General features: G+C 41.6%; 8 protein-coding genes across 8 annotated transcripts; 4 read left to right on the plus strand and 4 right to left on the minus strand.

Moving 5' to 3' along the window:
• Positions 1-4: 4 nt before the first annotated feature.
• On the plus strand, positions 5-269 carry EAE97_000379 (uncharacterized protein; the record flags this gene model as incomplete). Its single annotated transcript, XM_038870889.1, has 2 exons — positions 5-116; positions 178-269. The coding sequence occupies 2 exons, from the start codon at positions 5-7 to the stop codon at positions 267-269; spliced, it is 204 nt and encodes a 67-aa protein (XP_038738250.1).
• A 426-nt stretch (positions 270-695) lies between these two features.
• Positions 696-1,181, plus strand: EAE97_000380 (uncharacterized protein; the record flags this gene model as incomplete). The annotated part of the gene is made up of 1 exon (XM_038870890.1): positions 696-1,181. The coding sequence occupies one exon, from the start codon at positions 696-698 to the stop codon at positions 1,179-1,181; it is 486 nt and encodes a 161-aa protein (XP_038738251.1).
• An 812-nt stretch (positions 1,182-1,993) lies between these two features.
• On the minus strand, positions 1,994-2,536 carry EAE97_000381 (uncharacterized protein; the record flags this gene model as incomplete). Its single annotated transcript, XM_038870891.1, has 1 exon — positions 1,994-2,536. The coding sequence occupies one exon, from the start codon at positions 2,534-2,536 to the stop codon at positions 1,994-1,996; it is 543 nt and encodes a 180-aa protein (XP_038738252.1).
• Positions 2,537-4,403: 1,867 nt separating this feature from the next.
• Positions 4,404-4,997, minus strand: EAE97_000382 (uncharacterized protein; the record flags this gene model as incomplete). Its single annotated transcript, XM_038870892.1, has 1 exon — positions 4,404-4,997. The coding sequence occupies one exon, from the start codon at positions 4,995-4,997 to the stop codon at positions 4,404-4,406; it is 594 nt and encodes a 197-aa protein (XP_038738253.1).
• Positions 4,998-6,827: 1,830 nt separating this feature from the next.
• EAE97_000383 (uncharacterized protein) lies at positions 6,828-8,509 on the minus strand. Its single transcript, XM_038870893.1, has 2 exons — positions 7,555-8,509; positions 6,828-7,492 (listed from the first exon to the last, which is right to left on the minus strand). The coding sequence occupies exons 1-2, from the start codon at positions 8,438-8,440 to the stop codon at positions 7,065-7,067; spliced, it is 1,314 nt and encodes a 437-aa protein (XP_038738254.1). The 5' UTR covers positions 8,441-8,509; the 3' UTR covers positions 6,828-7,064.
• Positions 8,510-9,662: 1,153 nt separating this feature from the next.
• On the minus strand, positions 9,663-11,183 carry EAE97_000384 (uncharacterized protein; the record flags this gene model as incomplete). Its single annotated transcript, XM_038870894.1, has 2 exons — positions 9,663-10,351; positions 10,403-11,183. 2 exons carry the CDS (start codon positions 11,181-11,183, stop codon positions 9,663-9,665), a joined length of 1,470 nt encoding a protein of 489 aa, XP_038738255.1.
• Positions 11,184-14,294: 3,111 nt separating this feature from the next.
• EAE97_000385 (uncharacterized protein) lies at positions 14,295-15,486 on the plus strand (the record flags this gene model as incomplete). Its single annotated transcript, XM_038870895.1, has 3 exons — positions 14,295-14,380; positions 14,495-14,562; positions 14,630-15,486. Exons 2-3 carry the CDS (start codon positions 14,505-14,507, stop codon positions 15,484-15,486), a joined length of 915 nt encoding a protein of 304 aa, XP_038738256.1. The 5' UTR covers positions 14,295-14,380; positions 14,495-14,504.
• Positions 15,487-18,449: 2,963 nt separating this feature from the next.
• On the plus strand, positions 18,450-21,100 carry EAE97_000386 (uncharacterized protein; the record flags this gene model as incomplete). Its single annotated transcript, XM_038870896.1, has 7 exons — positions 18,450-18,506; positions 18,585-18,767; positions 18,861-19,030; positions 19,083-19,276; positions 19,343-19,528; positions 19,660-20,817; positions 20,907-21,100. The coding sequence occupies 7 exons, from the start codon at positions 18,450-18,452 to the stop codon at positions 21,098-21,100; spliced, it is 2,142 nt and encodes a 713-aa protein (XP_038738257.1).
• Positions 21,101-21,922: the final 822 nt, after the last annotated feature.

Raw genomic sequence — 21,922 nt, forward strand, 5'->3', positions numbered from 1 at the left:
AGACATGGAAATTATATTTCTATCGGCCCTGGCTCACCGTTCTACACTCGACTCGAGCACCACAATAATACTAGAATGTTTGAATGACATAGAATTTGTTAACAGTCACTTGTCTGGTAAGTAGATGGAGGTTCCTCTTGAAAATGATGGAGGAATATATTAGCTAGGTATTTATAGTGAATTCAATCATGTCTGCGAAAGCTATACTTTCAAATCTCAACTTTTGCACACCCTTCTCAAATAACCCTGTATTTTCCTTCGAGCTATGAAATCTAGTCGCTAAAAAACAATTTTATTACCATTTCTTTGTCTTGTAGCGAAGTATGAGATATTTTAAAGACACTATTGTCATTGTCAGGTGAAACTTCATAGAGTTGTAGAGATTCGAATCTTGAGACCTGTCTAGACATTTCTGTGTCAAGCAGTGTCTTGAGAGAACAACTAAACTAGTCTCTTCGATGATTCAAGTTGTGAGTGAGTTCCTTGGGCACAAAGATATCCTTCGAGTGCACATTCTACGACCATCTCATTAGCATCTCTAATAGTCTTCATGTTTCCATAGCCTGATACATTTCTTGGAAGATATATAACCCCGGCACATTCGCAATAACTTGCATCTCATCAGCAAAAGCTTACCTTCAAATGAAGAACACTCAAAATTCCTAAAACCAAGGAGACGATCCAAAAACGCCCAAATGGCTTCAGGTATTACTTGGCACTCTGAACTTTCATACCATCATGGGACTTTAACAATCAACTACAACTACGAGGACTCTGACGTCAAACACCATATTTCCCAGTACGCCCCTACAACCCGAGAAATCGTATTCAACATCTGCTTCCCCGAACCAGATAACGACAATACTGGACTCAGAAGAGTCGAGGAAGATCTTTCCGAAATAATCGAAATTCTCAACGACGAATTCAATTTATGTAGAAGCGATGTTATATTCTGGTTGCGCGAACGCAATACTTCGCAGATTTCTTGTGCTCTTGAGTTTCGCAATCTTAGGTGGCAGACTACGTTCGAGTACTATGTGAGAGGATATTGTCAAGAAACAGTGGATATGAATTCGGATTGGTACGCGGAACTGATTGCTAGTCATTGTTCGGATGGAAGCTCGACTGATAGTGATAGCGATAGAGAGGGTTTTTATAATAGGAATACGGACTCGGATTAGGATTTAGAGGAAGGGAAGTTGATCTTGGTGGGATGAATGGTCTTGTAGAGATCTCTTTTTGCTCGTCTTTCTACGTAGCTGGGAGATAAGGAGAGAATGAAAATGACAGCTTGGATAACACAAAGATAATGATATCCATTTTTTGGTGTGGTTATTCGGAGAGAATTGTACAATATGCAAGTCTTTTTGTCACTGCAACGGAACTCTCGAGATCTTACTGGGAGATACTGCCGCTTTGAAACTTAAAGTGGTAATTCATTTCCATGTAAATTGTGCAAATTTTCTGATGTTTCTCATTGTTTATACACAGCTTCAGGAATGGAAATACCACCAAAGTTGGCGATGAGTACAAAAAAAGAATATGTGAAGAAGTAAATGATTATGTTGGTCACAATGGCAGTCAAGATGGATCACTGAAGTTTTTATTTTCACAAAGCACTTGATAAAAGGCAGAAGACATATATCATTGTTATGTAACTGGGAATTATTGCCTCAGTAGCTGCCTCATACATGCGATCCTCTGTTATCGAATGATGAAATAAGTCAATGAAAAACCATGGTACTAGCACTCGCCTCGCTAAAGCCCCTTCATCCTGCGTAAAGCCAAACATACACCATAAAAACCCTGAAAACCAAAAAAAATCGACCCCCATATGATAGCACTTCGGCGGAATACGTTCTGTTCTGTTCGTGGAGAATTTGATCTTGTGTAGACTTTCTCGCTTCCCAAAACACTATGACTGGTTACTGTTCACTCCCTCCGCTCCGGTCTGTAGCCCCTTTCCGTCACCGTCTGTCCTTCCCTTCCGAATCTACATCGCCTGATGTTGTAGCTTTCTCTCTACAGCTCGTAGTTCGCGATCAACTCGAGAATCTGAAAGAACCTTTTGCGTCTCTCCATCTTTGATCTTCAATTCAAAAGCCCAATCGACGAACTTGAGACGATAGATGGAAGATGCAGTGTCAATTTGCTTCCAGTTGAATCGATCAACCGCAATGACGAAAGAGATCTCCTTGATATGAGGGAGATTGTTGATCTTTTCAACAACTTGAGCCAGAATATCACGTCTATCGATACACTGGATATCTTCTTCAGGAGCCTTGGAAGTCATCTTCAAATGAATGATGTTTGTATCGTTGCCATATCTTGGGGTGATCTCGAGCAAAGATTCAATTTCGTCCTGCTCTTCTCCAGGCGATCTGGCAGTCACAAAATCGAGATTAATAGTGAGAGCTGCATTGGTAAGCGCATATTGTACCATATCATGTGCAGGAATATCAGCAACACGATCAGCACGGTGAGTGGCTCTGTTGCGGCGGTTGGCGTTTGATTTTGGTCCCTTGTGGTTGGCCATTTTGAATGATGTAGATTTTGAAATAGGTCGCAGTTTAATTCTGAAGATTGTGGAAAGTTGTGATAATGAGCTCTGAAAGTATTGTTGAAGGTATTATTGAAGGTACTATTGAAAGTAGTGTAACGAAAGGAAGAATGGAGGAGGAAATCTCAGGATCTCTCCAACCTATTTACGATTCCCGACGAAGACGCTAAGACAAAATACATGTACATTTCGTACTTCATTGCCGTACATGATTCTCTCGAGAACTGATTGTACTGGCGAGACTGGATAAGCACTACGGTCGATAAACAGAGATGTTAGGTATAGCATTATATAATCAGTATCTAGATTGAGACTCAAAATATATAAGGGAATCAGGAAAATTATTCCTAGCTCAGTGAATTTAGAAGAATAAATGGAGTATGTATGTGAAGAATCATAAATTTGGAGACAGTAGTCTCCCATCTTAAAATGATTTCCTCCGTTATATGATTTTAACCGTCCACTGCTACTCAAGAGATCCGAATCTATCAAAAAGTTCTTTGAAAGGGCTATATACTATCCTAGAATCATGGAAAAGTCACAATAGAAGCATAACTCTTGTTTTCGACCATCGGTAATCAGATGTTCATCTTCCCTCACTTCGAGATCGACGGTTATTGGATCCATAGTAAGCTTGGATTCAATAATGCTCAACATGATGTATTGCTTGTCTTGATCGACTGGGTCAAACATGACACCGCACCGACTTAAGTTATTGCAAGTAGATGGGATGATGAAGCTACTTTGGATTATGTCACCAACCAACGACCAATCTGTATGTACCCTCAACAGGCGAAGTACGTCGGTACTGCAAACACAAGTGTTGCAACCAACTGGGAATGTCAATCGCTTTACTAGAGAACCAGTGCTTTTGCCTGTGCATAGCATCAAAACGCCCAGTGTAGGCAATAGTATTTCCTGCATTTCGTATACGGGTTAGTTTAGTGATGCGTATCGAATTTTTTCGAAATACGTACGTATGTGGTACAGAATTCAATATCACTAAAAGTATTCAATATTATTTAATTATTTAATACTATTAGCAATATATTAAAATATTGGAATTCATTATAATATCTTTATTCCTATTCAAATTAAACAATAAAATTCCATTCCTTACTTCAAATTGAAATGAAATCCCTTGTTTCTAATCTAATTTATATAGGAATGGAATTTTATTGTTTAATTTGGATAGGAATAAAGATATTATATTGGATTCCAGTATTTCAGTATATTGCTAGTGTTATTTAGATATATAAATACGTACAAGAGTGGTATAACCTCCTTTCTATACGTACTAACTGCAATATCAATATGCTAATACACACCACAGTTTCGCTGTAGTATACTATTGCCTACACTGAAAACGCCTCTAATCAGGCTAATATCCCTTTTCTTGCTTTAAAAAGAGGATATTGGATACAAATCTGTTGGAACAGATACTACAAGGTTGGGCGCAATAATTATACAGAATGTTATGGCCTTACGGTCTACAAGGGTTATTAAATATGAAATAGATCAAAATTATCGAAGGTGATCAAAGTAACACAAAAAACCAGAAGCTGACAGAAAATACAGGAATTGGATTTTTTCTCTTTTTTTTATATGCAGTAGCTGCTAGCCGTATTGTTAAATTGAGTGGTATTATACAAGAAGCGATTCATGGCCCAGCCTCAGAAATTATATACTAAAAAAAAACATGTCGCTGCCACCCAATTCCTCATTATCACCTAACATGGAATGATCATCGCAAAGGCCAATGGCAAGAAGCGGGCAGATGAATCTTTCACCCCAAAATATCCGCAGTCTATGAATCGATTCGCTCAAAAATCCCCATTTTCCATCACCAGTACATCTCATCATTGAAGCGAGAGCTCAATTTACAATCAATGTCAGAATCAATTTCAACTGCGTTCTCCGCACCATTCTCGATAATGGCGAAAGTCCAGTGGGGATGATCCAACCCATAGACGGCGCTGACGGGCTTCACCTGTTCCCAGTAAATCCTTTGTACAGACATTGAGACTCGAACTGAGTCAAGTTGGCGGAACTTGTTAAGCTCATAGACGACGTTGGCCATGGCCCAATGGCGAGCAGCTTTGGTGTTGTTGTTGATGACATCCATGTGGGGGATTCCAAATGCAATATCGATATGGACATTGGTAGCATGGCTCGAGTATTTCGGAAGAATCTTGATTAGAGTCTTGGTGAGCTTGTTGTGCTGAGATGGAGAATTCAAACAAGCAAAGTCGAGTAAAATATTTAACATCTTATCACTGCTATCAAATTTGAGCCATGGATGGATGGAAATTGCTGCAATCTCCCAGTCATTTTCCTCTTGGAGAGCGAGTTTCGCCAATTGTAATTCCATACGACGAGCTTGAAGGGTACGATGGACCGCTTGCACTATGAAACCGCCAGACATAGTGTTCAGCATTTTGCAGTGAAGAAAAGTTTGTCTTATTTGCGTTTGGATGGATGTCTCGAGAGAAAGATGAGAGGATTTAGCGAATTATGAGAGGCAATAGTAGATAAAAAGGCGTTTCTTGTAGAAGAATATTGCTGAATGGTACTGTTACCAGAAGGGTTCTATCATTAAGTAGTAAGAGAGAGGTGTAATGTGTTGTAAAAATGATGTAGTCAGCTAGAATTTGACGTCATATTGATCTAATAGGGAAGGCTAAGATGTTTAGACTCAAACTGTACAATACTGACTGCACGCATAAAAGATGTCAGAAAATTAAAGATCAATCAGCCAACTATAGCATTTGAAAGGGTTGTATCATGCATGTCATTAGTCTCAACCAAATGGTGGTACCTTACGGCACTAGTGAAGAGAGTGGTTTGCGAGAGAGTGGTCATGCACCACCAAAAACAATGCATAGTTAGGTATTGAATATGCAGAATTTTTTTTAGCGAAAACTCCCCAGTATTTAGTTTTATCACACTGGGGAAGTTTACTCGTCAGTGTATAGACCTCTGCATCGTGCAGGAAAGTTCGATTGAATAATTGAACAATACAAGAATATTTAGATTGTATGGATCTAACGTGTCAAAGCAAAACGAAAAATAAAGCAACAATGGAAGCAGAATCTTTCCACGTGGTCGCTCGCACTGCCGTAAATCATATACTACGAAAAGCTGCAAAGAATACAGAGAGACACAAGTGGCACCCAAATCAGCACCTGTGGTTCAACACCCAGAAATTCTAGATGGCTATTCTCAAAAGCGAGCCCGAAGAACTTGTTAATGGCACATGAGTAAGATGCCAGCTCCAGATTCAATCAGTGATCTAAACCATTGATCAAAATCTGTTTCTATAAGCTTCATGCCGTACTCAGGGCCTGACTGCTTGAGTAAACAAGCCGTGAATAGCATCAAGTGCCACGAGCCTCAACGAAGTAGACGGGCAGCGAGCTAGATCCGAGAAAGGAAATTTGACTTTATCTGCAAAATCGCGTGGTCTTTCCTCCTCCGCAAAGATGCTCAGAAAACACCTAGCCTTGGCTCGTGAGTGACTTCAATGAATGAAGAACTTCGGAGAATAGCTATATGCTTTAACTAATCATTGTACCAACACCATGGTGATTTTATGAGTAGCTTGACCATGTCTTGGGTATGGAAAGTTAATGTCGTTCAAAAGCAAAAGCAAAAGTGGGCCGCCTGTTTGATTGAGAAATTTTATTGGCGGGGAAAGAACAGCTGCAACGAAAAGAAGTGCGAACTCTATTTTATAGTCTCAAATTGATAACGTGATTCTAGAATGTGACCTTTTTTCTTGGTGCCGTGAACTTTTACACAAATGTTATCTTATAACTTGCAATCCTTCAATTTGAGGTATCTTGATTGAATTTCTAATTTCTCATTCGACTGAAATTGATGAGGCACAAAAATCACGTCTACTTACGGGGTAAAGGAGTTGTTAAAGCGGATGTATGTATGGTGTTCTACTCTTTGACTAAATGGAAAATCGATCATCATATGATTATACCACGTGAGGTATCATGGCAAACGCATGTGGTTGTAGATGGTTGATCCCCATTCTTGAATTGTTTGATACTAAATTTCATATTTTGATTGTTCTATTTCTAATAAACAATTGTTACAATTGTTAAGATATACAATTTGATACATCAGAAGATATCTATAAGTCAATTTTTTGTAGTGTCCCGTCAGACCTTACACCCACTGGTATACCACATGAGATTACACACATTAAATAAACGGTGATCTGCTTGTCATTTGGTCATACTACAGCAGCAATAATAATGAAAGACTTAGTTGTACAAACACATTGAATCACAAAGTTGGATCAAAATATTCAAAGTTGGAAACGGATTGAGATTTAATTCCGCCCTCTTTTGTCTTCCACTAAAACACCCCCTTTAAGCAAACACCTCCACAAGGGCCCATGCTATACATATATACAAGACGAATCAAAAACCACTTCCTAAGCCATAGGCTTTTCCTTCAACCCCTACTCCTACATCTTATCTACATACGTTTATGCGACGTACTTGACAAGAGTGTCGAAGTATTGGGCGTAAGCAGCACCGGTAGGTGGCTCGAAAGCGTAGATGTAATCACCCCACCATGGGCCAGCACCCCACCACAAAGCACCCAACCAGTACTCGTTATCGGCAGCCAAAGCATCCAACATGCCAGAGATAGCAGATTCACAGTCAGCGTTGACACCACCAGCAAATTCTCCAATGACACCCTTGAGGTTGTTGGTCTTGAGCCATGCGGTAGCATCGGCGATACGCTCAGCACCAATGGTGCTGCTAACACAGGTGGCAGAGGTTCCGGATCCATCAGAGTCGAGGTATTGATGGAATTCGTAGACAAGCTTGTCTTCAGGGTCGGTGATGTTCAACATGGAAACGGAGTTTCCAGATGAAACCCAGGTCCAGGCACCAGTGTAAGAAGTTCCTAATTAACATGTTAGTATAAAAAGTTTTCAGATATTAAGAGAAGTTCGGAGAATGACTTACCCTCAACAAAGATGTATTGGGATTTTGCACCAGCGCCACGGATAGCGGTAACACAAGCTTGATTAAGCTCAGCGTAGATGGTAGCGGTGGGCTCGTCGTGGAACTCGTTGTTGCAGTCAAAGATGACCTTGGAGTTATCGGCGAACTCGGTAGCGAGTTTACCCCAGAAACCACCGAAGTCGGAGGTGGAAGTGATGATGGCGGAGTCATAACGTCCATAGTTGTGAGCTTCCATGACTGCGCTTGCACCAGCAGCGGTAATGTAATCGATGACCTCCTTGTAGCTAGCAAGGTAAGTGGCGTCGAGGTCAGCGGTGATGCTGCTTTGGGCCATACGCTCCAAAAGGAATGGAACACGGAAAATGTTCATGCCACCATCAATCAAAGTTTGAATGGCGGTAGTGTTTGGGAAGGTGTAATCCTTCTCAACAACACCTGGGAGGTTGGTTTGACCGAACTCGGCTCCAGACTCGCTGGCACCGATCCATTGCAACTTTCCGGCAGCTACGCTGCTAGATGCGGCAGCAACAGCAGCCTTGCTGGAGGAAGCGGCAGCTGGAGAGGAAGAGGCAGCTGGGGAGGAAGAGGCCGGGATAGCAACTGCAGCAGCGGACGAAACGGCGGAAGAGCTAGCAACAACCGGACTAGCGGCTGATGAAGCAACGACGGCGGCAGAGGTCTTGACGGCACTGCTTGATGGTGCAACTGAAGTGGCGGCAACGACAGCGGCGGAGGAAGAGGGAAGGGTGGTTTGAGCTACAACGGCAGCGGAAGTGGTCTCATCGTAATCAGCAACACAGCTATCATCCTCATCTCTAACAGCTACCGGAGCTGCGAATGCGGTTGCTGTAAGGCCAGCTGCCAAAACAAAGTTTGTGAAACGCATAGCGTAGAATGAAAAAAAAGAGTGACTGAAAAAATGAATGAATGAGTGACTTTAGTGAGAGTGGTAAGGAAGAGTGAGAAAAAGGGAAGCTTAAATCGGGAGGAGGAAGTATTTATTCAGAAAGTCAAAGAGATAAGATCTCACGATGCTCCACTTCATCGATTAATTAACTTCATTCCCCCTCTCATTTAGAGTTGACAACTTATCCTAATGGTAAACAACGCTCCGGACCCTCTCTGTACTTTAATTTCATGACACTTTTCTTTTTCGGGACTCAGCGTTTCGCTCAAATTCTGTAAACAGATGAACACTATGTGATTATGACGCGAATCACTAAATGACTGTCACCAAGGTCGTTAATTTGTGATCTGATGTGTTTTGTTTAAACAGGGGACCTTGGAATAATTATCGAATCGCAGTCAACGTTTTATCGCTAAAGGGGTAAAGTGGGGAAAATATTCGGATTTAATATCCGAACGTTTATACATGAAACCTTCTATATGGATTCTTGTATGTTTGTTTGTGATGCCTTGCAAGCATCTACCTGTCCCATTGAAAAGCATAGGAATCTTTTGATTTACCACTCTTAAATATCAATAATTCGGTCATTTGACTCAATCCATAGTCCCCACGCGGAGAAAAACCTCGAATTATTCCATGTTCATACAGAGCCATCACGACGAGACCTTTTATTCCCGGAATGAACCGAATAATCTCTCAAGTTACCAAGGGCAAAAGAAGGCAGCGGTAAAAGATCCTTTGGGAAGTGAGGGGGCTCGGTTAAGATCCTTCAAGTAGCATGGGTGTCAGAAAGCTTGTTTTTTCGTGAGATTAGTATTGCTCAATTAATCTATTCTGTTATGGCTAGAACATTCCAAGGTTCTCCTTTTTAATTGATCAATTCGTTGCTGCCATGCCTTTTAGTGAAACGGAAAGGGTGTTTCAAAATTGGGTTTTCGCGGTAGGCTTTTGCACTAGTATCTAAATTATTTTAACCTTCTTGGGGGCTTGAATGGAGATCTACCCCAGATATTGGCATTGTGTCCACAAGGTTGGCCGTATGATATAACTCATTTAGTATGACCCCATCTGAATAATAATGTCCAAAGCTCGCAGCCCATGAGATTGCCGACTGTCATTCGGAATACGGCACAAAATACATTATCTCGAACCGATACTCTCTATGTATAGATACCTATTAGTCGTAAATGCGTCTAGATCTTCAGAATCTAAAATACGAAGACTTTGACATCCTCTCTTTCTCCTTTTCCGTTTCTACTTCCCTTATCCAATCCCACTTGTCGGCTAGAAACAATTTTTTCGCTGCTTTGTCTACACCGAGTGATCTTCCGCCAGACGTAAGGTCCTCTCTATTCAAGCTTTTAAAATCGAAAAAGTTTTCTGGCTTGTCGTCTCCTACTTCTTTGCCTCCTACAACAAATGCCTTCTTGTTGCTATTATTTGTCGACGGGCTAGGGATCCAGGTTTGACTCGATCTTTCTGTTTTCCAGAATTTGGACTTAATGCCAATGCCACCATCAATACAATCTTTTATGTAGCTCAGAGCAGGAAGTAATTTATTACGTAAACCACAATGCCCATGATTCTTATCAATTTGATAACTTGGACATTCTCGCAGTAATGCAATAAGCAGCTCGATATCTCCAGTATATGCTTCGGGCCAAATAAATTCAGGGTCGTCGGGAGGGACTGCTTGATATGGCATGAGCGAGAGAAGGTTTCTTCTCGTCATGAACTTCACCATTTCACCGAGCTGAAAGGAATCGCAGGCGGCTGACGAATCATAGCCTAATTTACATTGTCGTGTTCGAGATGTATACAGAGAAAGAAAATGTGTTTGGAGGGAAGATATCGTCAAAATTATCCGTTGTCGACGATATGAAAGCTCATCTGCAAAGAATTAGCTACATTGTAATTGGTAAATTGTGACCTATCAATCACCTTCTAAACCTTCTGGCAGATCCCACCAAGCCGCTAGAAAGTCAGAATTTGTCTCTTCATATATTGACCAACGAGATGAACCGCGAAGAATGAGCTCCTTCGTCGCTGCGGACAAGCGCAAGGCTTGATTCGTATGGTAGAATATCAGTACCTTCTGTCGCACAACTTCTTCCGATGTTTTGTCGAGAGTTGGCGGATATTTGAAGCTCGAGAATTTCCCCGCAACGTATCGCGCGATCGTAGTCATGCAATCATACCTATCTGCCATAACTACCAAAATTGAAATGTAGAGAAGAGTGATAGACTTGCTAGAATGTGCTGTGCCATGAATGATTCTGAGCATATCCTTGAAAACTGCCTCCCTCCCGATGGTTCTCGTTGCATCATCTTCATCTGTTATTTGTATTCGAGGGAGTTCTCCTGCTGGTAGCTCTGAAGGATCTTTGCTCGAAAGGGACAACTCTGCAAACCTGGCGGATATAGCCCGACCTTCTCCAAATGTATCTGAACCAAGAAGATGTTCGAAATATTTTGAGTGTTTCTTCAAAATATCAAGGCGGACACGGTAAAATACTCGTGCTGAAGGAAACGGCAATTTTGAGTTGCGTAGCTTTTGAATCGTCTCGTTCGGTATCGATTTTGTGCAAGCTTTCGTATTTTCAAAGAGAACTTCAAGGATGACATCTCCATCAGTTCCAATATCAACTATCTCGTGTTCCGCTCCATCGATCTGTATACTCTCTGCCACTTCTATAGGGGCAGCATCGGTGGTCGTAGCCATATTCCTTATTGTTTATTGTGAATAGGAGACATGCACTCTCCAATGTTACTTTTTTGTCGAATTTGCCAGCGCCTGTACGGTTTGCGGAGAAAGTATTGTTAGAGGTTTGCGATCTGTATCCGCCACCCTATAATTGTTGTATATTAGGAATTTCGTCCGAACGTGAATTATGTTCTTGTAACTTTCATGAGCTACATGAAATATTTATTTCAAGGATATGGCCAGGCCATTGTTCGAATGTCCGAGGGAGTAATGTGTAATGTAATAAATTGGGGGGAAGGGAAAGGTAGTGAGTATGTTTTACCAGAAGATTATGAAAGTTGAGGATGTCTATGACATATATCCGAGGTTCAACCGAAAGCAAACGCCAAAATGCGCTTACGCAGTGCAGGCAGGTCATGAGGAAGCTAAATAGTGCTTGAATGTGAGGATGCTAGAGAAGTCTCACCATGGTTTTTGACAGTGATATCATATCTTTTGCCCCCAATACAAGATGGATATAAGAAGCAGAATAGAACATGTAAAAGACTAAAATTATATGAAAACCATGAGACAGAACATTCAGGCTCAAGCACAACAAGTATTGATCTTCTAACACATTCGTCAACATCTTCTTTCTCCTATTCAAACATCTCATATCTAATGCTATATCATTTGACACGTTTGACCACAGCTCATTCATCATTCAGCCATCTTCTGTGGCTTCAGACCTATACAGTCTCCTTTCTATCTTGTGTTGGTGAGTAATTGCTTGTCAGTGTAGAATGCTGGAGCTTTTTTTTTTGAGCAAAGAGCTTGTACTCAAAAGAGTCTCAGAGCTACATTTAACTACTGCCATCTCCATATAGATTGCTATCCTTGAGCTCTCGCAGGTAAGCTTGGCCTTTGAACCTCACTTGTCCTTCAGGTATTTAAATGGTGATGAAAGACGCTCGAGCCATCACTGCCCATCACTGCCATCACTTCCGAAGAAAAGCCGTGTTCCGAGCTTGAAAACCATCCAAAACATTCCTGTAAAAGTAAATCAAAGTAAAGCCTCTGGGATGCTACCAAAACTATTCCTCAATTGAAGTTTCATTGTACATTCAAGCTGTGGCAATAGACAAGTGTCTAGTTCGGCCATGCAATGTTTGGAGCCACCTTTTCAAGCCAGGAACAAACAGACGTTCACAGAGAAATGATAGCCCTTGATATGCATTCTGGCATTGGGGGCCTTTGAAATTTCAACCTTTCGAGTATAGTATCACAATTTCGCCTGAATACTCAATGAATGATCTCGTGAAATTTTCGTCATCCAAGCCGGAAGCTCCATTGGAGATTATAGTTACAGGTCGGTGTGTGTGACTACGTTAACTAGTCTGCACAGCTTCCTCTTAATTACTCCGTACCCTACAAGGGGAGTGGTACACACTGGGGTCATGCCAATTTTTGGCGACAGTTCTGCTCCTGACCAGTCTGCGTCTCAAATCTGGATGCATTGACTAGACGATCGATATGTTAAAAATGCTTGCTCTATGTTCTGGTTAGAGGATGTGAGCCATCCGGCGAGCTGTCGATGTTCAATCTCGATTCCTTTTCTTGTTGAAAGTTATTTGTTATGCCATATATATGAAACTTCTTCTGCTGATATTCTAGTTTCAGACTCGTCACTCTGCGAAAAGATTTGTCGTCGGTAGCGGGTGGCTATAGAGCCATCATTTGGCTTAAACAGACCACATTCGAACTCTATCAGGATCGTCTGATTCTTTCTCAAAAATTCACTGCCAGATTCTCAGTATAGTATCAATCCCTGCTGTTCAAGCTTTGAGACCGGGTCCAGCTCTTGTGAAAAATCGGATGACATAGCTTGATGACCGAAGCTCGCTGGCAATAGTTGTGGAATGAGGAGTCTCTTGGAGAGCCTCAAAGTTTCGGATATGTGCCAGGGTTTGTTTGTTAATGTTATATATAGAATTTTTACACTAGTAAGTTTTTGCAAGATAGGATATAGTCGTAGGCTTCACACTAAAGCAAGGGGCCTCTCGACTATTTGGCACATGTTCGTATTGAGCGATTATCTCTGCATTGGCAAAGCAGCTCTACAAGTACATTAGTGTGGGTTTGATAAGCATCTTATTCGAAGGCATGTCCAAGGTCCATGCTTACTTATCTTCCAATCTTTCATTCGGGCAGTTGAAAGATCAACATAACGTCAAGCTGCGCTGACCTGGAGTTTAGATCTCCGAAAGTTCTTGTATTCAGGGCTTTGGCGTCGAGATTTTCTTTGATGACTTCATGGGTCGGTCAAGAGACGTACGAGCTTCGCGCATTTCCATTATACATCGTGAAAGCTTGGCCTATAATACTTGGGGTCAGTTTCAGCGTTGCCACGTCGGACTAGGAATTTGTAAAAGAGTCGATGGAGTTCAAAGGCTTACTCATAAAGACACATCATTTTGGCCCTCGCATCTCGAGCCAGGGACGCAAAATCCATCGGCTTGGTCATTCCTAGCATATTTTCCAAGTCATCAACGAGCATCCACAAGCCACGAGCCTCAAACGGATTGGTCATATCTATGGATCTATCATCAAACTCCAGCTATTGATCTTCTCTCCGACTAATCTTATTCACTACGATCGGGATGTCGGCGATCGTGCTCAGCGATCGTGTCATTCACTGCAGCGCGAACTAAAAGGTATTCAATTTACTGGGAGCTTTGATCCAAATATTTCTCTGATACGCTCGCTTGTTCCTCGAAAGAGCACAATGATACGTTTTGAGTGGTTTCAAGGTCTTCTCTGTTTAAAAACTTCCTTCTCATTTTCTGAAAGACTTTTTAATCTTCGACAACCAAAACGCGCACCAAGCCAGAAGACTTCTTGCTACCAAGATATTTTATTACCATCAATCTAAAGTCGCCTCCTACATTACTGAAACTTCCTATAGCCTGTAACGAATACCCACAAACTCAATTCACACCTCTGAGTCGTTACGTAAAAGCTTCTTTAACATTTCAAACTACTTACAATACGTACAATTCAATTCAGACTCCTCTCCTCAACTTCACAGACTTTCATAACGAAAATCGTTCTTTCAAATCAATTCTCGCGTTGCTCTGGGCCATTTATCAACGTTATCGACACCTCTGGTTTACACTCAGAGTTCTTCAAATCACTCTTTAAGCTCCACAACCCCATTCTTGCTTAACTTTCGTCTTGTAAGTGTCTTTCTTTCCTTTCCTACCAGAGCGGAATTTTCCCAACGGTAAATCTTATTGTCCTCCCAATGAGATCTCCAATCTTAGATTACTATACTAATCTAGCTTCCAAAGCAACATTAGGATGGATTTCTATAAGCTTTTGCTCTTGTTCTTGATGTTTGTCTTGACTCTTGCTCAAGGTAAGCTTCCCTCTGTCCTATATTCAGCTTTCTATGCTTTGAACCATGGTCGTTGACATTGGTCTAGATACTGTTCCCCTCTCTGCTGTCTCCGCCGGTGCTCTTACCACCGCGGAAACTATTGCTGGCTCGTTTGGCTCAGACCTATCCTCCATGGTTGACACTCTCTCCCATCCCTCTGTATCCACTGGTGCTGGCGATTTTGTCGACCTGGAACGGGCAAAATCAACCGTATACTCTACTTCCATCGTATACGTCTCTTACACCAACGTCGTCGCTACTACTATCCTGCCTCAGGGCACAAGCACTGCTGTAGTCACTCTTAACATCACTTCTACTGCTTCTCTCACCTCTACAATCTTATCAACTGAACTCTCTATAACCACTGCCGTTGCAACCACGGCTCTCTTAACGTCCACAATTTTGACAACAGAGATATTCTCAACCACTGCCATTACAACGATCTCAACTCTATCCACGACTCTTGCCACTGGCTTCTGCCACCTTTTTGCCCAGAATGCCTTGACTCCCTGCATTACTGGCGTTATAGCCTCTACTACATCATCCGCTCCACCTATATCCCCGACTTCAACCTCCTCCCCCGCGATTCGCAATAAACCTAATGGTCTATTCAGATCTCCCAGATTCCTAAAGCGTCGTACCGTCGGATCTCATCAGCATGAGAAGCGAGACCCGGGATGCAGTGCCTGGCAGGCCTCTATCGTAATCACTGCCTTCTTCATTGCGTTTACCTTAGTCTCGATCCTCTGCTTCGCGACAATCCTTCGGGAGAAGAGGGAGGAACCGTCGCGGATTCATGCCTACAAATGGTGGGTGTATGCCGCGCAAGCTGCTTTCTTGGGGCTACTGATTTGGTTGCTTATCTGGTCGGCTATGGCGACGGTGAGAAATGGATGTAATTGATTGGATGGTGTGGGGGGGTAGGGAGTAGGGTGGAGTAACTGGTATGTGGTGGAGGTTGCGGTCCATTATTTGGGTGCGCATCGGTGGATTGGATTATGAAATTGCTTTTAAAGTAGAACTCTGGCGCACGATAGGTCAGATTAGAGCGTAATGGATTTCCTGCCTTTTGATTAGTTATTTTCAAGCGTGCAAGGCTCCAGCCTCGCATATTTTTCAATACCAAGTCAGCTTCCTCGAGAAATTTGTATTTTCATCGTGCCTCAAGGCTGTGCAGCCCTGTGAACCGTGAAACGGTTAAATCGAATTTCAGAGAAATGTTCAATTTGCAAGATTGTTGACTACTTCGGACGAAATTGGTTTGATTGATTGTGATCAACTGGTTACATGAAGTCGGAGCCGAAGGCGAGGGTTGACTCGTGGAGCACAATCAACAAACATTCTGCGATGCCCGCATTCGATCGATTCACATATGGATCGATTGGCTCAATATTCTCTGATGCTGGCTTTACCAATGTTGTGACCGAAGATATTACCATAAATGTGAAACCGATGGTTCGGTTGTTCTTCGTATTGGCATATATCCATATCTATTGGTTTTAGCTATCGGCCTCCAGAAACGTTTTGAAAACACTATGGCAGGAGTAGAAGGGTGGAAGTGCCGGAATAATATTACGTATGTAGTGGTTAGTGGGGGAAAACCGATGAAAAATGGTTCTGGATTGGACAACAGCGAAAGCAGGAAGTTGAAGTGAGATAGCAGATACTTTCACTAGGTAACGCACTAGTTCCTGAGCTATCTTTTAATCAAAAATCAAAATCAATGATACTTACTTTAGTATTGAACGTATCATTGAATGAATAAGATTTCGACTATCTTTAGAAATGTCCTCTCACTCTCATAAAGTATCAGTTACGGGAGTCGTTGCTTAATAGAGGTCTTTTTGACCAATCAGACCGTTAGAATTTTAAGAATTCTCATTATCTTGATATCTTTTTCTCAAAAATTGTGAATCCTTCACTATTTCAACGTATTTGAATGGTTTTTAATTTATTTTGTGTTTTCTTTATTTATTCATTTATAATTATATAACATGATTTATTAATGAGCGGATTATATTAGTGAATAAGTCATTTATTTTACATATAAAATTCATTTATATGTAATCATATACTTTCTTTATTTATAAATATAATCTTCTGAAAATTTGATATAAAATATTTGAATATAAAATAATTTTAAAAATCTAATTAGTTTTAAGAAATTCGAATTTATAAAATTATTATTATAAAAATAGTTTTTTTGTAATAAATATTGTAACAATTTCCTTTCTTTTTTAGAAAATAATAAAATTATTTTATAAAAATTAGATTAATAGAAAATCTATATTTTATAAAAATTAGATTAATAGAAAATCTATATTTTAATTATTTTTTAAGATCTTTCATTCAAAAAAACAATAATTGATTATTAAAATATTAATATTTTAAAAAGCTTGATTTAGATAATTTTCGAAATGATTTGTTCATTAATGTAATCTGTTCACTGATAAACCATGTTATTAGTTTTATATACTTTCTCTATAAAAGTATAAAATTGTAGTAAATCAACCAGTATTTTGTTGTTACGGGAGCTGCCTCTAGGGTCACGTGAAAGTGTCTAGAGATCTCTCGAGGTGGTTTAGACTAGACTTCAAATAGGAATTCAATAAGATTGTAACTAATTGTAATTCTTATAACTATAATAATGAAACTAATAATTGTTCTTAAATACAAAGTTTTATATTATAATAAAACCCATTTTTTATATAAATCTTTATACTGAAGTCAGTCAATAAATCGATCAGCAAGTTGATAAACAAATCGATTGGCTTTTGGTCATATAACACTTATTCTATAATTCTTATTATTCTAACTTATTCTTTTATTTTAAAACCAATTCTTTAGGATATTATTAATCTTAGTGAAGCCTTTTTACTTATTATATTCTGTTTTTCTTAGAATCTATTATTCTAAGAATTATATTCTAGATTTCTAAGGTATTCTATAACTAATACTATATATATACCTAAGGCTTTCTTTGAATGTTTAATATCCCTTAGTATACTGCAGCTGAATTACTAAGGCCTATAATACCATTATAGCCTATAAGTCAGTGATTCTACAGCCTGTTACTAATCCGTTGTAACATTTGTAGTACAAAGACTTTTTATCATTCTTCTTAAAACTATAAAATTCCAAATTTTATGGTTATACGCAGGTTACTGTCGACCCGGAGTAGTCCAATACCACGTGTCGCTCAGAGCCCTATATCAGTTTGAACGTAACACCTTATGTCTAGGTTCAACTGACCCTTCCAACTTTCGTATAGCTCCGTATTTGCTTTGCAAAAGCTAATACCGTAATCAGTCTCTATACGAGAATATACTACCTGACTTATTATATGTGGGGCAACTCTAAGCTGGTCCCTCTTCTAATTAAGACTTAGCGCCTCCTAAACGTGGGGTTATCCTACTATTGCTACTCTCAATTTCTACAGTCCCTCAGTCCCTGTTAACAATCTCAGCACTAGCGTATATCCAAAATCACTACCGGTATACCTAAAAGCCCTTGACAGAAACTCGGCGAGTATTGCTTGGGACAGCTCTCAAAAAGCCCCACCAAAAGTGGCGATGCGGCGCTTTATTCAGCGGGGGAGATTAATCTACGTCAGAGTTCAACAATTCGGATGGTTTCAAACTCTGGTATTTGGACTGAAAGGTTGTGGAGTTCATTACAAGTTCAAGTGAAGTATACGTAGACGTGGGTCTAAATAAAAGAAGAACAGGGACATGGGAACTCCATCAAGTCGTCTTGCCCTGTAGACACCACCACTGCCAGCACTATATATAGGAGGATAAGAGGACGTCTGATTTCCATCAAAGACTTCAATGCCAACATTTATTATCCCACTCACTCCCTTTACGATGGTATTCAGTTTGTTCTTCTTGAAGTTCCTTGCCTGTCTTTTCTTCCTGGACTCCGTGAGCGCCGGCTCGAGCGGCGATCAGGGAGATTCGGATGCTTCTCCCTACTCTCACTCTCGCTCTTGTAACTACTAGCTTGAGGATATCAAACATCAAGGTATTGCAGCCTTCAATTCAAACCCTCGCGAATTTCAAGTCTTTCGCAACGTCAAGGACTTTGGTGCCAAAGGAGACGGCTCTACAGATGATACAGCCGCCATCAATGCTGCCATCAGCAGTGGCAATACTTGTGCCCCTGACTCATGTTTATCGATCACTGTAAGTTTTTACTTGCTGTAGGCTGTTGGTCTCCTCCTAGGACCCGTCACTTTCGGTTTTAAGACGTTACACGTTCCCGCTGACAATTCAAAGAAAGCCCAGGCATTGGTATACTTTCCAGCGGGCACCTACATGGTGAATTCTACTATTATTCAGAACTATGGGGTCTCTCTGCATGGCAACCCCAACTGTTTACCAGTCATCAAGGCACTTCCCGCATTCCAAAATGCACCGGTGGCAATAGGATTGATTGATGGCAACCCGTCAGTTTTTAATTTCACGAAGAAATTGCGCGCATGATTTAACGTAGTACAGATCATCTGCTGCGATCGCCGCAAACATATTTTTCAGACAGCTCCGGAATTTGGTCATTGATACAACCTTGGTACCTGCAAGTTTCAATGTCACGGGGATCAATTGGCCATCAGCACAGGCAACTAGTCTTCATAACATAGTTGTCAACATGCCTACCGTTGAAGGAGTCCAGCACATCGGGCTAATGGGAGGTGGTGAGTTTCACTTTGTGCTTTCTCTATATTGAAATCTGTAGTGTCTCTGCTAACTCACAAGTGCAGGAGGGGAGATGTTTTACAGTGACCTCGTCTTCAATGGCGGTCATGATGGATTCATAATCCCTGGTGGCCAATCGAATCTTCGCAACGTCACCTTCAACGGCTGTGTCACTGGACTCAATCTTCAGACTTCTACCACGGTTACGGCTCAGGGAGTTGCCTTCAATGGTTGCTCCATAGCTATTCAACGTTCGTTGCCACCGGAGCAGTCTCTTTGATTGACAGCTCGCTCAAGAATGTTCAGATTGGCATTGCTTCCGAACGTGGGAATCCCCTCTTCCAATCGTCAGCGGCGGGAAGTTTGATACTCGAAAATGTAGAGTATCAAAATGTGACCATCATGGTACAGCTAGTCGGTAAAGTCGCAGTGCTCGCAGGTGGGACTAGCACCATCTCGGGATGGGGACAAGGTAACAAGCTGCAGGAAAACATCGCCTCCAACTTTTCAGGATCATTAACTCCAACAAAGCGACCAAGTGGGCTCCTCCAGCCTGGATCCCAGAAGTGGTTCTCCCAGGCCAAACCTGGATATGAAAGCCTTGCTGTCAAATCATTCATCAGTGCTCGGTCTGCTGGTGCAAGGGGAGATGGGCTAACAGATGACACGGCGGCTCTTCAAGCAGCCATTTTCGTCGCCGTTGCCCAGTCGAAGGTTCTCTTTCTCGATCACGGAAGCTATAAGGTTACGAGAACACTGTACATCCCCGGTAACACGAAGATCGTTGGCGAAGCCTTCCCAAACATCTTTGCTGCCGGTGAATACTTCAAGTCTCTTGATCACCCACAGCCTCTGCTTCAGGTTGGCAAACCCGGCGAACGTGGAGCAACTGAACTCGTCGACTTTGTTCTAGGTACTCAAGGCGGCACTGCCGGTGCAATTCTCATTCAGCACAATCTCGAATCTTCCACTTCAGGAATTGGTGGTTATTGGGATGTGCATACTCGCATCGGTGGCTGGGAAGGCTCGGAGCTGCAGGTTGCACAGTGCCCGACGACGCCAGGAGTGAAGAAGCCACCCGTTGATGCCAACTGCATGGCCGCATTCATGTCGATGCACATTACCAAGAGCGCTACTGGAGCCTACTTGGAAAACTGCTGGCACTGGGCTGCAGACCACGACATAGACGATCGCAATCTCGGCCAGGTTCAGATCTTTGCTGGAAGAGGCATACTGGTTGAGAGTGCAGCTGGGAACAACTGGCTCATCAATACACCCTCGGAGCACCACTCCAAGTACCAGTACAACTTCGCCAACACCAAGAATATCTTCATGTCAATGGCACAGTCAGAAGAGCCCTACTACCAGCCAAATCCAGTCGCCTCTTATCCTTACCCCTATAAGAAGCAATTGAGTGACCCTATCTTTTCTGGGCCTCTTAACGGCACCGATGTCGCTTGGGCGCAAATCATGACCAACTCACACGACGTTGTGGTGTATGGATCATCTTATTTCACATATTTCGACGATTGGAACACTGGTACGTAGCACTTTTTATCCTGTCCCTTCCTCGGCCACCAAGGACACTTGAGTCCCTATAACCAACCCTTTACTTACTACTTCCTTCAGATTGTACAACCTCTTCAACATGCGCCGAGGTTTTATTTAACATCGACACCAAGTGTACTGGCATAACAGTCTATGGCTTTACGACTGACGCAACCCAATACCTGGTCAATCGTGGAGGTGTCAATCTTGCACCCTCTGCCAAAAATTTATTGTTTTCTTACTTTAGTCAAACTGCTTTCTTTAAACAAAAATAAATTTCGTTGTTTGCCTATCAAAATACTTCAAATACCAGGTTAACGTATTTATTATTAACTACGCTTAAATTGGAAGTCCAACAGTTGGTCCATCAGGGTGGGCACGGACTGGTGCTGACTGGTTCGTACCGCCCCGGGACGCGTTCGATGTGGAGCCGCCACCCGCTTCCTCCCTGTGCCAATATTCAATTTGGAGGGTTACTGCGAATGTTGAGTGTTAATCTTTTCTGAAGTCTGAGTTTAGATACCTTGAAATCTCACACAATGGTTTATTACCAAATGAATAATAGGAGAATTAATTGTAATATCAAGCGATCAAATGAAGAATTTTTTGTGAATTTTGACAGTCAAAAAGTGTCCTGTCAATCCATGCACTCACTGGTCGCCTTGGTGGGGACTATGGTATGGAAAGGGAAGTCTGTTCATGTAACCCTGCCAGGGTTGCCACACTTCGAGCTCCATCTCAACTTGGATGGGTTGAAATTAGGGGCCCCAACTATAAATACCTCCAGTAGATAGAAGCCATGAGTTTCTATTGGTCTCCGAACCTTCAATCCTCACCTCACTTTGTTCGGCCACATGTATACACGTATATAGCGTGGCTATTGAAAGAAAACCCCTCTCAAAATCGCCACAGAAGGCGATTAGCAACAGTTGGGTTAATCTATCGGTACTGGAAGATACAAAGGAGTTGCGGCTAAGCTCGGAATTTCGGCACGCTTTTTTCTCCTCTTTCTTTCGGTCGTTGAACTATTTTTGGAAACTGTGCATAGTTCACTTGCGAGTGTACATCGCTATCACTATTCCGGGATACTATCCCAG

Source organism: Botrytis byssoidea (assembly GCF_014898295.1).
Source record: "Botrytis byssoidea strain MUCL 94 chromosome Unknown BBYS_001, whole genome shotgun sequence".
Lineage (NCBI taxonomy): Eukaryota > Fungi > Ascomycota > Leotiomycetes > Helotiales > Sclerotiniaceae > Botrytis > Botrytis byssoidea.

Excerpts from the sequence above, each read along its gene's own strand:
- EAE97_000383 (XM_038870893.1), bottom strand. The coding sequence starts at position 8,440 with ATGCGTTTCACAAACTTTGTTTTGGCAGCTGGCCTTACAGCAACCGCA. Across the intron at positions 7,493-7,554 it reads CCAATACATCTTTGTTGAGG|GAACTTCTTACACTGGTGCC; the intron begins GTAAGTCATTCT and ends CATGTTAATTAG.